Here is a 17,243-nt window from a genome sequence, read left to right as displayed (position 1 = left end):
GCCTGGAACATTACTGTTTTACAGCAAATATCACATACCAGATACAACTGTATAACTGTTTTCTTATTATAACTCTTATTATATATTCCATTAAACATTTCCATTAAAAACTTCAATTCAAAGCTTTTTTGAACTCCAGAAATTTGCCTTTATTCCTGTAGATGGAAACACATCTGCAAATAGTAACTCCTGTATCTAAAATAGCATACTGTAAACATGCCAAAGGAAAATCCTAAATAAATTATTAAATTGTCCATACCACAGGGTTCTCTATTTCATGCAAAAGAGAAGTAACTGATACAGGAATGTCTCTAGTTTATCTCAGGTAGGCTCATATTTTTAAAAGCCAAAGTGAGACTGTTGGATCTTGCTTCAAGGCACTCACACAAATTTCTGTGGGGCTCACTCCAGCCACTGCTCATTACTCAGAGAGGTGTCACAAAAAGTATCATGTGACTGAATTTGGATTTTTCTACTCTTGCTAAGCAGTCACAGCAACAAAAACAACACCAGTTTCTATACTTCTACCCATTCCCTATAGAATCATAGAATATTCTGAGTTGGAAAGGACCCACAAGGATCATTGAGACCAGCTCCTGGCCCTGCACAGGACAACTCCGACTCACACCATGTGTCTGACAGTGTTGCCCAAATGCTTCTTGATCATTATAATTGTATGATTTTTTCAATAAAAACTCTTCAGTCAAATGGAATTCAACAATTGAAATCCCAACACCTTCAATGGCATGGATTTGTTTGCTGAACTTTTGCATGATCAGCGACTTCCCACACTCTGTGCTTTCCTTGCAGGCTGCAGAACCCAATACTGTTTAGCCAAATATCTTTGCACATCTAGAATAAGAATTAGCTGCTTTACAACACTGACAGCCACTCCTCTCTTCCTCTTCCATGCACAGAGAGGTGCCACGAAGTGTGACAACACCATTATCTGAGAAAGGAAAAAGATCAAACAAATGGAGAGCAAATGCTTTACTGCCAGCCATCAGGACTTTTACACAGTGCTGGAAATCTCAGCAAGAGAGAAAGGCAGAACTACCCATCCTGCCCTGAGCTTTGCTTCTTTATGCCCAGCCTGCTTGGGCATAAACAGCCTCCTGAAGAGGTAGCCTGTGCCTGGAAAAGGAGCAGGGGATGGATATGGTTCTGGCAGAGTGTGCTGTCACTCCCACATGGCCAACACAACAAGACCCTGCACAAAGTCACTATTCCATACATGTTACAGGACTCTTTGCCCCTTTAGTCTAGTATATGGGAATGAGGTGAAAGCATCACAAGCTTGGTCAAGGAAGATTATCTATATTTTTTTTTTAAATATTGATCTATTTACCTAGCACACAGAAGTTATCAGTCTCCCTATATAGCTTAGAATATGTCAAAATTAAATGCATAAATATATTGCCATTTACTGCAAAAATTGAGGTGATTGTAAAAGTCAAAGTATCTGTCATGGTAGGTTTGGGTTTTTTTTGTTCATTGGGTTTTTTTGGGAGGGTGGAGAGCAGGGTGGTATTTGGGTTTTTACAGTTCCGTGTCTTTCTTTATATTTTACATCACCCAGACTTCTAGCTCTCAAACAGCTGAAGCCTCATTCAAGGTAAGGTATGCAACAGCAATGAAATATTTTAACATTCTTTTTTTTTTAATAAAAATTACAATAACTGGATCTTTGGACAGTTGTTTCTCCTCTTTTGTAGAAACCACACTGCAACCTAAAATTGCACTATTAACACCTCAGCTCCAAAGTAGGAAGAAAAATTTCCCATCCTTTCAGCCACTGGACTTGCTGACACTGTTATTACTTGACATGAACATACTCCATATTATACATTATACAGCAAAGCAGAGGATTTTTGTTGTTACAATAAGGAGGATGCACTTCTGTGAGCTTCCCCATCTATTAGAATTACATGCAATGTTTAAAAGACAACATGAACAGAAGTTCTTTCACATATTAAGCGCTTGAATTCACATATAGTGAGTCAATGAAGGATCCAAGACTATTAACCACACAAAATCTGGGCATTAATTATACTCATTTTTCTCTGACAAACATGTAAATTATGCTGTCAGTGTTCATTTATGAATATGTGAGGAAATTTTATAAATATTCCATTATATTCTAAGGCTCTCTTTGTGACCACAGTTAACATCTGGAAGCATCTGATCTGCTAAATTTCTCTCTCCAAAGAGCAGATATAACAGTGCAACAGCACAGCAGACTCACCTCAAGCTAGATGCAGCAGTGTACATGTATTGTACAGCATTCTTAATTTTATGTAGCAGTTCTTGCAACACCTTCTCTTGGCTTTAGTGAGTGCTGATCCCTAACCAGCCATCTCCAACTATGCTGTTATTCCTTTGAACCCTCACACTGGCTGCCCTTTCTCAATTACATCAAACATGAGCTGTTTTACCTGTCAAAGCCTACAGCAGTGCTAATGCCATTTCTTATGCAAAAAGAGATCTACTTTTATCTTTGATCAGGTCACAGTGGTATCCATCACTGGGTATCTGTAGGCATAACATTTTTTCCATTCTGCTTTGAAGGAGCAGCTAAACCAGAAAACCATAACACCATCCTCCTTCAAACCCTCCTTAATAACTTTACTGTACTACAGTGCTGACACATGCTTACTGCTGATTGGGATCATAACTGACTTCTGTTATCCATGCAGTTCTCCTTTTCCAAAGCTACTTGTTCTATTGCTTAAACCTCCGAAGAAAGCTCTCTCCTATGAAGAGTCACTTTTCTGACAAAAAAGGAGTGAATAACTGATACATTGTCATGGGTTCTCTGTCTCTAGGCAAACTCAAGAATGGTAGTTCTTCTAAAGGATCTACATAAAACAGAATGGAGTTCTATCAGTGATCTCAGCTTGTTACATTCTCATTTAATTTAAACACCTCACCAAAGGCAACTGCCCTTGTGATTACAGGCATTTTGGCAAGCTTTACTGGAAGTAAACTAGTAGTAATGGACTGACATAACCCTGGTATAGCAGGCTGGCAGTTTGATATACTGGCATTTTATTCCTTTTTTCCATATGGTGCTACATTTACAATTGTTACAATGTCTGTACTCTGATTAACCATGGGTTTTCATTTTGTGTATGTTTGTAGAAAGAGTGGAAGTGAACTGATGCACTAGTTTTCTGTATTTTGATTCACTTATACTAGTTTAAATCAAACTCTTGAGAGCTTCTACTTACCAGGTTTAAGATTTTTTTTCTTCTTTCTGAAGAGAACCCAACACAAATAAAAGCATCCCAAGGATATAAAAAGAGAATTTAGACATTGGTACATTCTACTTTTTTTCTTCTTAATGTTAACTTTAAATGATCAAAGGTAAGTAAAAAATCTGAATCACTTCAGGCAGATTTTAAATCAGTAAACATAGATGCCAACTGAATCACAATAACCCATTGTGACAATATTTCTGTAATTCTTTTGAGTTATCAGCATCTGGTTAGCAGGTTCAATTAACATTATGAAAAACATTTAGATGATGAAACTCAAAGTATACCACTTTGCAAAAAATCCAGAATTACACAAATTATCAATTTATTCAATGGTTTCTCCCATGTTAAAAGGTTGAGGGAAAGGAAAAGGCTAAAATGACACCTCTTCTGAAAAGCAGATTCAAAGCAGAAGCTACTCTACACTCCCACATGATTTCTCTGGTGAAGAATACACTAGATCAACAAAAGGTTCCACATGAGAACAAAGATAAATCAGGTTCATTCAGTCTGGATTGTGCACCTGTACAAATTGCATCAACTACTCTGAAGGTACTTTTTAACAACAGGGCTGGCTAGAAAATAGAGCCTGCAATCCACTGGAAACTGTAAGATATTCCCCCTTTTCATATGAGCAGGAATCTAAATTTCTTCACACTGAAATATAATTAGATTTAGAAACATTTTTGCCATGTTGAAAACATTATATTCTACTATGTGGAATATTATACAAATAGAAATCAGCATATAATAGTGATGCAAAAATTCAACTTGTATGCTCATAAGGAGATTATAGAGCATGCCTGTATCATCATCAGGCTTAGTGTGTCTATTTATGGATACTAAATTGAATAATCTGGGATATAGTCTGTAATAATGTGCAAAACAGCAATTATGGTTGCTGGAAAGCATGAGGGAAATGGACTGTAAAAACTGGACAACAAAGTCTTCCTAAATAGCATCTTCTAGTACCACCACAGTACACAGAAAGTTGAGCTACAAGGACCATTGGCCTAACTCCACAGGACACTGCATATGTTCTTAAAATGCTCATGTACACACTTCGGGGAAAAAAACCCAAACAAACACGTAAAAAGAATATTTTGTCAGTCTTTTTGACATTCAGCAGAGTGAAAGGGATGTATTTCTGTAACACTTCTTGTTACTTATTCCCTCTACCCTCTCCAGAAGTGAGAGGTTTCTACAACACACTTTGATATTACAAAGTTGTATTTTTGGGTGGAAAGTCATTCCTTCCAAAATTTTTCTCCTATCAAGATAAGTTTTAACCCACTAAATAAGCTGTGTTTTTTGTGGTTTTTTTTACTGTAAAAATAATGCATGCTTCCTCTATTTCCTATTAAAAATATATTGATGACTATAAAATACACAAGTGTACTTATGTGACCCAAATTCAACCAAATTAATCTCAAATAGGGTATGCATAACTTTGCACCTTTTGAAAATGGACTTCTTAAAAATTCTACCTGATCTCTGTAGGAATTGAACTGTATAAATATGTTGCCTTACAATTCTGGTTTACAGCAGCGAGTAAAAGCTGTGTAATACCTACCACTTACCTTGCTATGGCTTTTCAGCCTTCACTCTTGCTTAGGTTGTTCTTTGCACCAGGCAAGGCCTGTGCCATCTGTTCTCCCCACCTGTCCCCAGACCTACACACCCACCTGTAGGGGCCTGACACAATTCCTCTCTGCTCCATCTTACATCAGATGATTTCAAACTATCTCAGATATTTTCCCTTCTGAACTAACATCAAGAGCAGAAAGAAATGGGCTACAGCACACCCTGCCCCAGCTGTGTCATCATGCTGCTGTCTGCTGACACCAAACTGCTATGCTGATTTGTCCCAAATATGGGATTTCTTTCCAACACAGACTCAGTAGGACAGTTCCTCCTGCCTGCGTCTCTGGACACATACGGCAAAGCCTAATGGACCTGGCAGGAATCCTCCTTCATGCAACATTCTGTATTGCAATTACAACATCCAAGAGGAACAGATGTTCAGCTTATCTGAGTGCAGCCTACAGAGAGAAAGGCATTTCTGAACTGAGAGTCAAGAGTACTGTCATTCTGTACAGATGTTTTCTTGTTTCACTTTCATTCCCATTGGTAGTTTTCATAAAAATACATTACGTGGGACAGATCTTAAAAAGCCGAAGATTTTTTTCCCCTGGGAAAAAAAAAAAAACTAAACCCAAACATCTTAATATATGGATTCAAATGCTCCAGTGAATAACCTGTTTGGTAACCTGCAGTGGTGATTCTAAATGTATTACTAAATGCTGAGTTTTACCATCTATTACAACCCATTCCTAGTGAAATTTGAAAAACTTTCTCTCCAAATTGTGATGCCTATGTATCCCATCAAAGAACACAAAATTGAGATAATGAAAAGATACTCATTCTTATAAACTCCAGGACACCTTAATAGCTGCTGTGAGAAGCAAACTGCAACTGTAAAGCTGCACACAAGCTGATAAGAAGATGCCACTTGAACAGAGAAATCTGTTTCATGACAGTTTTCTTTCATGTACACTATTATTAATAGGAAAGCTTCACCAAAGTCAATACTGAAATTTATTTTCCTGCTTATGCATATCTACACATACCAGCTGAAATCCATTGCATTCAGAGATCTACATGTTTGTGGCAGAAAGCATCCAAGACTGTTCCACACATTCCATACTTGCACATGTATAGCTTGGCTTAAAAATAGTAAATATAAAACATACTCCACATGTAGGCCAGGCTCGTGTTTTTCACATAAAGAACATCATCCAATGTGAAATATAAAAGTTAAATATAAACACTTGACTGTTTCCCCCCAGTCTGTTTCAGTCTGGCTGTTTGGTATCCATCCTTTACAGGCCAGAAGTTTCACAGATGGGAGTTTCCAATGCCCAGGAGACACAACGAGTGCCCGATTTTCCAAGATGCTCATTCACAAAGACCTGATACCTTTTGGTGTCAGTCTAACCTAATAATTTGTTATAATTTGCAATGCAAATCATTCTTAAAAACATCTTCCAATGGAACATACAAGAATTTGGAATAGATTTTTTTTAGAGCTAATGCATTACTGACAGCTTGTTTCTAGAATTTGATACCATTGTATCATTGAAATATTTGGTAGGAGATTTGTATTTACTTAGCTGACAAATCTTAAAATACAACCATTTCTTCAATCTCAACCTTATCAAACCCTGATCAAATGACAGCAAAAGTCTTGATTCCTAGGAAAAGCACAATATTCCTGTCAGAGATATTCTTTGTTTTCCTCTGGATACAAGATGAAGTTTTTACACAATAGGCTGTGAATCTATAGAAACTGCTGTGATCAAGCTCTTTGCTCACAAATTACTCAAAACTAAAGACAAACACATCTTGCTCTCAATTTAATTTGAGGAAATCCTGCTGCTGTCAACTGCATTTGGGCAGTAGCTGCTTTTATTGGCTTATTTATCTATTTGTGCATTTACCTCCCATAGAGAAAAAAAGGAATTCAGTTGAATAATTTCTATAATTTCATTTGGAAAAAACCCACCATACTGTATTCTTTAACTGTTATGTCAAATGTTAGTGATATTTAAAGAAAAGCTGCTACAAGAAGATTCCCATGGCAAGCCTTTCACCAAAGAAAGATTTTAGGTAGCAAGTCCTATGAGTTTATATCCTAATTCTGAAGGCACAGGACTATCAGTGTAATTTCAAGATAAGAGCACTGAAAACTGAATTAAACAGACCAGTAAAAAGACTAAACAACAGCATTTATCACTTTGCATGCACCTACTCCTAAAAAAAGCATTACACAAATGACTTGCATCACATTCATTTTGTTTATACTCAACAATGGAATATCAACTGGAATAAGCCTCCTATTTTTCCATATTATTTACCTCAAGAACTAGCCAAAGCTGGTCTCCATTTTTGACATCTTTCTTATAGTACATTCCATAGAATTTGACTACATTGGGATGATCAGAGAGAGCTTTCAAAATGTTGTACTCGGCTTCAATTTCTTCATCAATATCCTAGTGTCACAAACAAGAAATACATAGCAGTTAACAAATAAATAATGATAGCCATTAAAAAAAAAAAAAACAAAAACAAAAACCACAAAGTATTTTTGTCAATTCAAATGTAGTTTGATATAATACAAAGAAAAAAAACCAAACAGAACATTAATATACCATTTAGAGAACTACAAAGCCTAGTTCTGTTTAGTGAATGCAAAACAGATTTTTTTTTTTATATTTTGTCTTTATCAGTTTCAACTAATGAACATATGGGGTACGACAGAACAACCCTCTGGAAGGAGCAAGGGTCCTGGAGGACAACAAGTTGTCCATGAGCCAGCAGTGCATCCTGGGGTCCAAAAAGGCTGATGGGGTCCTCAGCTGTATTAGGAAAAGCATTGCCAGTAGGTTGAGGGAGGTGATCCTGACCCTCTACTCAGCCCTGGTGAGGCCACATCAGGAGTGTTGTGTCCAGTTCTGGGCTCCTGACAAGAAAGACATGGAGCTAATGGAGTGGGTCCAGAGGAGAGCTACAAAGATGATGAAGGTGGTGGAGCATCTCTCTTATGAGGAAAAGCTGGGGGAGCTGGGCCTGTTCAGCCTTGAGAAGAGATGACTGAGAGGGGACCTCAACAATATCTACAAGTGTCTGAAGGGAGGGGGTCAAGAAGATGGATTCAGGCACTTCTCAGTGGTGCCAAGCAACAGGATGAGAGGCAATGGACAGAAACTGATGCACAGGAAGTTCCACCTGAATATGGGGAAGAAATTCTTTATTGTATGGGTGACAGAACACTGTGACAGGTTGCCCAGAGAGGTTGTGGAGTGTCCCTCTCTGGAGAGATTCAAGAACTCTCGGATATAATCCTGTGCCATGTGCTCTAGAAAGACCCTGCTTGAGCAGAAGTTAGATCATATGACCCCATCACTGGTCCCTTCCAACCTTAACTATTCTGTGATGTCAAGGCAAAGCCAGTGCAATCCACAAGTAGGCAGGTATGCAGATGCCTTGGGAAGTTACTGCTTTAGTCTTAATGGCAACCCCAACTAGAAATGGTGCAGCTGGGACAACCTCTCTATGTCTCTGTGCATGAACAAGTATGGCTGCAGCCACATCTTATTCCTTTGCCATCCCACTTTCTAGAATTATGTGGGAATTCTTCTCATTTTCTACTGTCATAAAATCTGGTGACATCCATGGTCTCTGTGCTATGCTACTGAACTATAATAATAATGGCTTTTTGTCACACTCTCATTACAAACCTTGGATTTCTTAGTGAGGGAAATCCTTTTGGAGGTGAGATATGAGGACCAATTTTGCCAACAGATGCACTGGGAGCTGTGCAAATCCCTTCAGACCAAAAATGGACACAGACATCAGCAGGCTTTAGCAGGCATTGGATGACTCAGGTAAACCTTTCCCACCCGTTCACTGGAATTGCTCATTGAGAGATGATGATTACACTGCATTTGAGTCATGCTGACAAAATATTCCATCCCTGCCCGATAAAGGCAAATATCTGCAAGCATTTTCCCCTTATTGTTTTGATCTCAAAAAAATGTTAGTGTACTTGTTTGAGACTTAAAACATTTTTAATACAATTTGCTATTTACAACTACACAAAAAGGAGTGAAAAATCTAGAAGAAGGCTCCCTTATGAACTTCACTATCCATATCAATGGATTTCATATCCATGGAAAGCATCTACTCAGTGCCAAAAACCTGTCTCAGCAAAGCCAAATAGAAGTGACCATGGCAGAGAAAGGGAAAGTTCTGTATTCCAAATGAATGATGCTCCTTCTCATTCTGTTCCACACACCTGCTCCAAGAGCACTTTGCTCACTTGTTTCTTGAACAGGTCTCTCCAATATCCTATTCAAGTTCCTCGCAGGAGCCTTTTCTCTTGAGACTAGCTTGACTGTTCTCCAAGAGCTTCCTCTGTTACCAGTATCATCATGAATCAGGCCATTAAACTTTCATATTAAGATTACCAGGATAAGTCTTCTCACAAGGAAGGATTTTAGAGATCTCGCTATTGGAACAACTGAAAAACAGCAGGAATTTTCCTCTTTCTAAAAAAGGGGAAACTCACTTTAAGGTAATTTTCTCTAGCACAACACAGAAGACAGGAAAAAAAATACAAGGAAGGAAGAAAGAACCAAAGTACTGAAGGTAGCAGAGAAAGGAAAGAGAAAGAAGCAGGGATGAAGACAGACAATACATCTGGCAAAAACAAAAGAAAAAAAAAATACAGTCAAAAACAAAAAAAAAATTTAAAAAAGCATACAATAGTTTTGACTGCCTTGGGGAAACTGGAAGAGAATTAGCCCACTGTCCTACTGTGAATTAATAGAGTTTTCTGTCTCCTGAGGGGTACTCACATTTTATAAAATTTTTATAATTATAAGGAGAAATTAAATGATAGAATATTCATTCCATGAAATATTTGGTTGAGTTTAGCATATTTGCCTTCATAAAAGAACTGTATTAGAAATGGCAGACTGAAAATTTTCATCCTATATATAGGATAATTTGACTAAGAGTTCTAAAGTACAATGGTGTTTACTTATAGTTCTAAGGACAAGACTAAGCCTTCTCATAACATCTTCATAAATTGTAATCTCAACATCTTTGCTTTCCTGTTTCAGGTTCAAAAAGATGAGCTGTTATCCAGCAAAAAGAGTCTGTGCTCTAAAGGATTAAATATTAAATGCTTATTTCAGTCTTGTAGCACCCATGATAATATAGGTTCCCAGTTTAATTTCAAAATATCAGTTAAACCAAACCATATTTCTTCTGCTTTGTTTCCCATCTACCTCTCAAGAGGCACAATTTTGAAACTATCTCCAAAGAAAAAGAATTGTAAAACATAAAGAAGAAAATACTTAAAGTATCTTTTCCTTCATTGCAATGGCTCCCTCTGCAGCCATTAATAATACTTTCAGTTTAAATAAAAAGAATTCATTTATTGCTTTCACTTTATTTCCAATACAGGATTGTCATTTTAGCAGTAACGTGGAGGTACAGCAGCTACTTCAGACACTGTAAATAGAAGAGGGCAAAGAAGAATAGTGCTCTTAGTAAAAAAAGGGTAAAACATTTAGTTAAGAGCTAAGTCTTGGAAGACTGATGTTGACTGCACTACTGCCATTTTTTCATTAAAATAAGGAAACAGTTTTCATCAGTTATACATTTTCCCATCTTCAATTTCTTATATTGAATCTTTATAAATCCTATTTCTTCCATCTCCTTTACATTCTATTCCTTTTTTCCTACTTAATCTATTTCATTTTCCTCTAGCATCAGCTTTACTATTTGTTTTTTCCTCCTATCATTATCCTTTAATCTTTTTCTGCACCCTCCAAAGTGTTAAGAACATTGAAAGTTTCACTGATTTCTTCAGGAATTCCTGCCACAGCCAGTTGCCACTTAAGAATCACTCCAGAACACTTCTGAAGAATAGGAAAGCAAAAGCATTTCCTGCCAAACAGGCATTTAGATGAACACCAATGGCAAGGAAGTCATACCTATTTATTGTAAGCACAAGAACCTTGTTTACGGAAAGCAATGGAGTCAAAAATAGTTTCCAATACATTTGAACTCATCAAGATGTTTATCACTTGGCAAGTTATGTTTCCTTTGGAAGAGGTTGTGGTATTGAATTGAGATGAGCACCCTTTTGTTGTTTTGAAGGCACACAAATAAAAAGCAGATCAGCAAGAAACGCAGCATAGATAATGGAAGATACTATGTATTCACCAATGTATTTCATATAATTTCAGTCTTTGGGATCATAATCCGACACTGTGTGATATGCAGAGGAAGAAGAGCCCTGTGTGGCTGTGCAGCTCCAGACCTATAGGGTCCACACCAGCATGGCATGCTCACTCATTCCTGCCTAGAGGTCATGCCATGGAAGCACGCACCCCCATAAAACCATACTGGGAGTGCAGAAGAAGAACTTAAAAGGGCTGCCAAAATAGGAACAGCTGCTTTGCCATGTTTTGTTCTCAAGAAAATCTCAAGCCACGCGCAGCACCACCAAAGTCAGTGGGGTGTGTCTGTACAAACCAAGACTAGTGTTCTTCCTTACTCTCTGAGCATTAATCTGCCACCCAACAAATGTCATTTATTGAGAACAAAACCATGCTCTACAATTTCTATAATTCCACCTCCCAGTTGTCTGGTGCTTTGTGTGTAGAGCTAATCCCTTTGCATTTACCATTTGAAAAGATGGATTTCTCTGTGAGACCTACATATTTTGGCACATTCCAAAAACACAGAATGAACAATAACAATAAAATATGCTAATTTATTTTTGAAGTATCACTCATAGGATGTAACTCAGGTACCAGCATGTACTCAGATGCTTGAAGGTACAGCTTAAGTACGTAGAAGTACATAACTTCCTTACTGGCCAGTATGTCAAAAACTTAAAAAAAGGAAAGGGAACAACAGTAGAAATAGAATAAGCTAGGACTCCTAATACTGAAAAGGAAAATAATCAGCTCTGCTTCTGAAAACAAGAGAGAAGAGGTAACAATGTAAAAGCAACACAATTTAGGTATATTTTCACAATTAGCCACCACTTCCAAGATCACTTATGTTAATAAAAATGCATTGATAGCTAGCTTGATACATAGCAGGCTGAAAGAGTTTATTTCACAGTCACTTCTAATACAAATTATCTACAAAGATTAAGAGAAAAAAAAAAAAAAAAAGACTACATAACCTCCCAATTAACCAAGTAATTTAAGTAACTTACATGAACAGGATCCAAAATTTTGACTGCTGCTTTGCTGCCATTTTTCTTATTTAACACCTTGAAAACTTTTCCATAAGTTCCTTTGCCAATAGTCTCAATTATTTCCCAGGTATCTGAAGGATCAGGAAAGCTATCAAATATTATTGTTTTCCCAGACAACGGAAGCATCTCAAATGATGGCTCCTAGGATAAAGAGATGTCAGTGTTTACTCAACAAATGGTTAATAGCAATTCGCTTCCTAGAAATGGGAAGAGAAACATACATTCCAGCCTCAAACACTAGAAATGTTTTTGCATATAGTGTGCATGCACAGACAGTACAATGAATAAGAACTGCTGTACTTTAATTTCCTTTCACTTCATATCATGTTGACTACACAATATCAAATGAAGGTATGTGCAGTCAACACAGTATCAAATGAAGGGAAATTCTAATCATAATTTGAAGCAAAATCAAGTTTGAGTGAAGCCAGTTTCCCATGCATTATAATGAATATATATTGTAACTCCCAGACCTTTGGAGGGACAGGAGAATAAGAGTCAAGTTCATAAAATTCCAAAGGATTTAGGTACATTACCAAGAATCAGGCAACAAGTGGAAAGAAACCCACACAAGACATCTTAAATAGTAGCATTAGGTTCATTCAAATTCTTACAGCATTTCAAAGTTTGTCTATGTAAGCTTTAGTTTTTTAAATTGAGGCTAACTATTTGTTTAAGATCTTTACTGGATACTACTAAACCTGTAACTAGTGATTTTTCTTATAAGAGGAAAAAAGTAAAAAGGTATAAATGGTTGCCTTTATAAGAACTGAGGCATCCAAAACATATTAAGTCTGTCTACACACAGATTATTTTCCACAGAATATGCAATTTTCCATTAAAATCTAGAGCCTGCTTTGTCTCACATTATAAAAAAACACAGGAGCTTCTGACCCAGGCAGTAGGAGATATGCAGTGCTGAAGGAAGGAAGATTTAATTCCTCCCTTTTGAAGATGAGGGCTTCTGACACAGGAACTCAAAGAACAGCTTCACATATTTAGACTGTGCCAGAGCCAAGCTGGGAACTCTGATACTTGAATCTTCAGATAAGCAAAGAACCACCCTGTTTCAGGGATATTTTAAACTAAGCAGAACACTCCAAGAAGCAACATTGCAACCTGCTGTTTCAGACAGCCTCCCAGGCTTCATTAACTTCCTATACATTGACAGATGAAGCTGAAATTCATTGACTCCCAGTATCAATTGCTTATTTGTCTGCAGAGACTGGTACAATGAGAACTGTTAAAGGACTAAGGAAACATGACCCTGCAGGTGCTATTAGGCTACTAGAGAAAAAGTGCTAAAGAAATTGCCATGTGCTTTTGTTTTCTTTTGAAAATCACAACACATCATCTAGTTGCACAACATAGTTTAGTTGCACATCATCTAGTCTTAAGAAAAGTCACCACATACTTAAAAATATGCATTCAATAGCTGTCATATTTAGTTCAATAATTTAAGAGTGCTATTCAATAAAAAAAAAATATTCACCCTAGTTTTTTCTGTGGATTTACAGCTTCAAAATGATAATTTGAATAAAATATTACGAAAACCATGTTTTCTCACTTTCACCAAGTTTAAGAACAAGTCCCTGCAGATAAATCGTTTATATTTCACTTACATTATTAAAAATATATTAAATAGAATGATTTCAAGTGTTCTACTCTGGATGATGGATAATGTTTTATTACATCTCAGTGAAGTTGTCAAAGCTGATAATGATTTAACCTCATATTTCAGCAATAAATTGGACTGCTCCTGGAATATGTCTGGATGCCCAACCAACTGGATAATTTATCATACACTTCACCATTAAAATTTTACTTAAAAGCCACCACAGTTTATCACTTGATCCAAACCTCTAAGCTGGGAATGTACCCTTGAACTGCTAGGAAAAAAAGAACTTTTTAAAATACTTCTGGTGTGTTCGGTGTGACAGTTCACTCAGCTTCTGCTCAGATTTTGGCTGACCTGCTGGTGAGCCCTGATGGATGCTGGGCACAGGGCCAGTAAGTCAAAGCAAGAGCACCAAGTAGGCAGACAGGTGGCCTGAAAGAGCTCAAGAGCCATTATGAGCATTATGCACCATTATCACTGGCAAATCTCTGTCTCCTGCCATCTTTCCTGTTGCAGTTTCCCCGTAATCTGCCCACTTATAAAACATGGTACAGGTCAAACCTCCAAGCTGGAAGGTATAAAATATCAGCTTACCCAAGAAGCTTTAGAAGCAAATCCAACAGGAGCTGGACTGTTGCGGCCTTCCTGCTACTTAGTGTGACAAAGGGAAAACTCGTCCCATGAGTCTCAGGTAGGTTTTATTTAAAAAAATAAAAGCCTTAGGTAGGTTTTATTTTTTTTTGTTTTGCTTGGAGGTGTACCAATCAAGAGTTATAGGTTATAAATTATGAAACAACTTTATGTCTTGAATGGTGCATAAATGAATTCACATGATAGACTGACCTAGGCAAAAGGAGATTGAGCCCCTCTTTTTCATGTTAGTTGTAGTTCTTAATGAGTTTGTGAAACAAAGTTTAAATCACAGAGTACATTGTCCTGTAAGTTAGAGAGAGCCAAACAGACTGACACAGCAATTAAATTCAGGATATTCAAGACAAGAAAATATAGATTTGGAGTTTCAAGTCTATTGTTCCAACAAAACAAGGCTTGGGGTTTTTTTGGTTTGTTGGTTGGTGGGTTTTTTTAATCTAAGACGAGGATTAGGTAACAGTTATAAGAACAAACTGGGTGAGAATTCTTATGGGCCATTCCTATATGCCTTTTCACTTCACATCAGACATATGTACCCTATACAGCAGACTTCAGGCCAAATGTTAGAGATACCCAGAGATGCCCTGTTCAGCAGATCTAATGACAGACCACTGCATTCTCCATCATTTTCAGTATCTAGTCAGCTTGGAAAGGGAAGGGGAAGCCTACAGAAGAGCATAGTATATCTCCTCTGGACCATCTCATTGCTGCCAAGACAACTCAGTGAAGTACATTTATCACACCCAAAGCTTCAGACACAAACCAATTGCCCTGTGAAGGGCTTTTTAGTCAAGGCCACAGAGCACTAGAGACAATACAGTGACATGGGAAAAAGCAATTGGTTTTGCTTCTGCCAGCTGGATTGAAATGGAGCAATGAACCTGAATTTCACATAGAATATTATATGTGGATCCAATATTTTCACCATTGTTTCATACCACCTAACTGTGCAACTTTCTAATAAACTTTCCCCCGCAACAGTTCCTGAATAGACCTTCATCTCAGTTGGATGAAAACATACCCATTTCCTCCATAAAGAGCTAATAAAATTAGAGCTCCTTGCCTCATGTCACTCATCTTCCTCCTCACAGGGAGCCTACAGGATTAGCAAAGCAGACATCTATTCACATTTAACTACAATGAATGCAGCCTTTATGTTCCCATCCGTCTCTTGTCTCCTGGCTACCTCAACTTCCTGGTCTTGAAAACTGGAACCAGGACCTCATTGGTTCCAGTTGAACCAATGTTCAAAACACACCTACTAAGGCTGTCTTCTGCTTTATTTGCCCCCATCCCTCTCTCCTTCACATTCTAAACATTCCTTATGTTTAACCAGACAGCTCTTGCACATATCCTAGCCTGAAATATGCCCGACATCTTCCTGTATGTCAGGACTGTCAGAACTGTATGTCCAGATGCCAGGTGTCAAGAGCACTGGCACACATGGCATATCAGGTCTGTTACTTCTCTGAAGGTGACACAATGCATTCCTTCAGATTGTGAAACTTCAACCTCTTGCCTAATGGATGCCAGAAAAAATAATCACCCTAACAAAAACAAAACAAACAAAAATTGACAGCTTGTTCTAGAAAATAAAAAACTCCATCTCACCTCACTTTTTCACCCCCTTTATTCAATATCTAATTTGGAAGTTCTTTGGTCTGGCACTAATCACAAGGCACAGTGGGGCCTTCAAATAGTTAATGCAATGGCACAATCAAATCCCAAACCACATTTCTTCTTATTTCATGAGTTATGCCACACTGACAAGTACTTAATAAGAAAGTTAAAGCCTGCCACATGGAATTCTCAAAACAAGCCAAAAAGCATGAGGCTACAATATGCCCTTCATCGTACTAGCACCTAGCAATTTCTAGATAAATAATTTGATTATTCAACTAAGAGCTTGGACTGCAGCTTATATTCTCAGCTAGAGCTAAAATAACTCATTTATATAGTATATTATCTTACTCATCATTCAACAAGTAAGTTTTGCTCTGGAAATTCAAATATCACCCCCATTCATTTCTGGGGGAATATCTGGCCTCTGATTTTGGTGGTGATGCAACCTATATCTGAATGGGAACTGTACCCAAATCTAAGCTCAGTGTGAACAGACTATCTAGTTTGGCCATTAGTTAAAGACAAGTGTTTGGAGGTTTGCAGACTATTTTTTTTTTTTTTTTTCATTTGCCAAAAGCTGAATGCACTTAGCATTATAATTTCACTCTAAAACAAACAGATCTGCATAATTATATAATTTTTGTACTCTCCATATGTCTAGATAAATTATCCTCTTCAACTGCACATCAATTTGCTTACTACTTTCTACTCTATATATTTCCCATTGCTTTCAATTGTCCTTCCTGTCTCCAAGAAACCTCCCATAGGGAAAAAAGACCTCTTTAGTCCCAGTTATGGTAGATGAAGAATAAAAATCAACAACCTTCTCTAATAGTCAGTCCATGTCTTTTGCTGTTGTGTGCTTACACCAGTAAGAAAGACACAAGACATCAATTAGATAGTCTTCACCTAAGCTGATGTGTAAAATACCCCTATTGAAACCTAAGTTAGATGCTTTAATTCCTTTTCAATCAAAGAAATAAAAATTTGATTCACCTAACCTGGTTAGCATTTATCTGAATAAGAGAGCTCGGTCTCCAGACACTGTTGATTTTACTTGCTAAGTTTCCATTGCCTACAACAGGAGCCCCATTACACTGCTTCAGATGCAGATATGTTGAGGTAAATTAATTCTATCTACTTAAATGGTGGAAATAAAATTTTAGCTTGGCAACTGACAAAATGAGTATCAGCTCCATACTACAGACAGAAAAACTGCAAGCCAGCCACATCTCATCACCTGAAGGCT

At 37.4% G+C, this 17,243-nt stretch overlaps 1 protein-coding gene across 1 annotated transcript in view; it reads right to left on the bottom strand.

Annotated features, from left to right (window-relative positions):
• MYO3A (myosin IIIA) overlaps positions 1-17,243 on the bottom strand; it is a 137,408-nt gene that overhangs the window by 94,505 nt on the left and 25,660 nt on the right. The window contains exons 2-3 of the mRNA XM_031504179.2: positions 12,061-12,243; positions 7,175-7,309 (exon numbers count right to left, since the gene is read on the bottom strand). Coding sequence (XP_031360039.2) covers positions 7,175-7,309; positions 12,061-12,228 — 303 coding nt within the window. The 5' untranslated portion in view covers positions 12,229-12,243. The remainder of the gene's footprint in view (positions 1-7,174; positions 7,310-12,060; positions 12,244-17,243) is intronic.

Source organism: Lonchura striata, chromosome 1 (genome assembly GCF_046129695.1).
Source record: "Lonchura striata isolate bLonStr1 chromosome 1, bLonStr1.mat, whole genome shotgun sequence".
Taxonomy (NCBI): Eukaryota; Metazoa; Chordata; class Aves; order Passeriformes; family Estrildidae; genus Lonchura; species Lonchura striata.
Note: the sequence above shows the minus strand (reverse complement) of the source record. Positions and strands in the feature narration are given on the sequence as shown.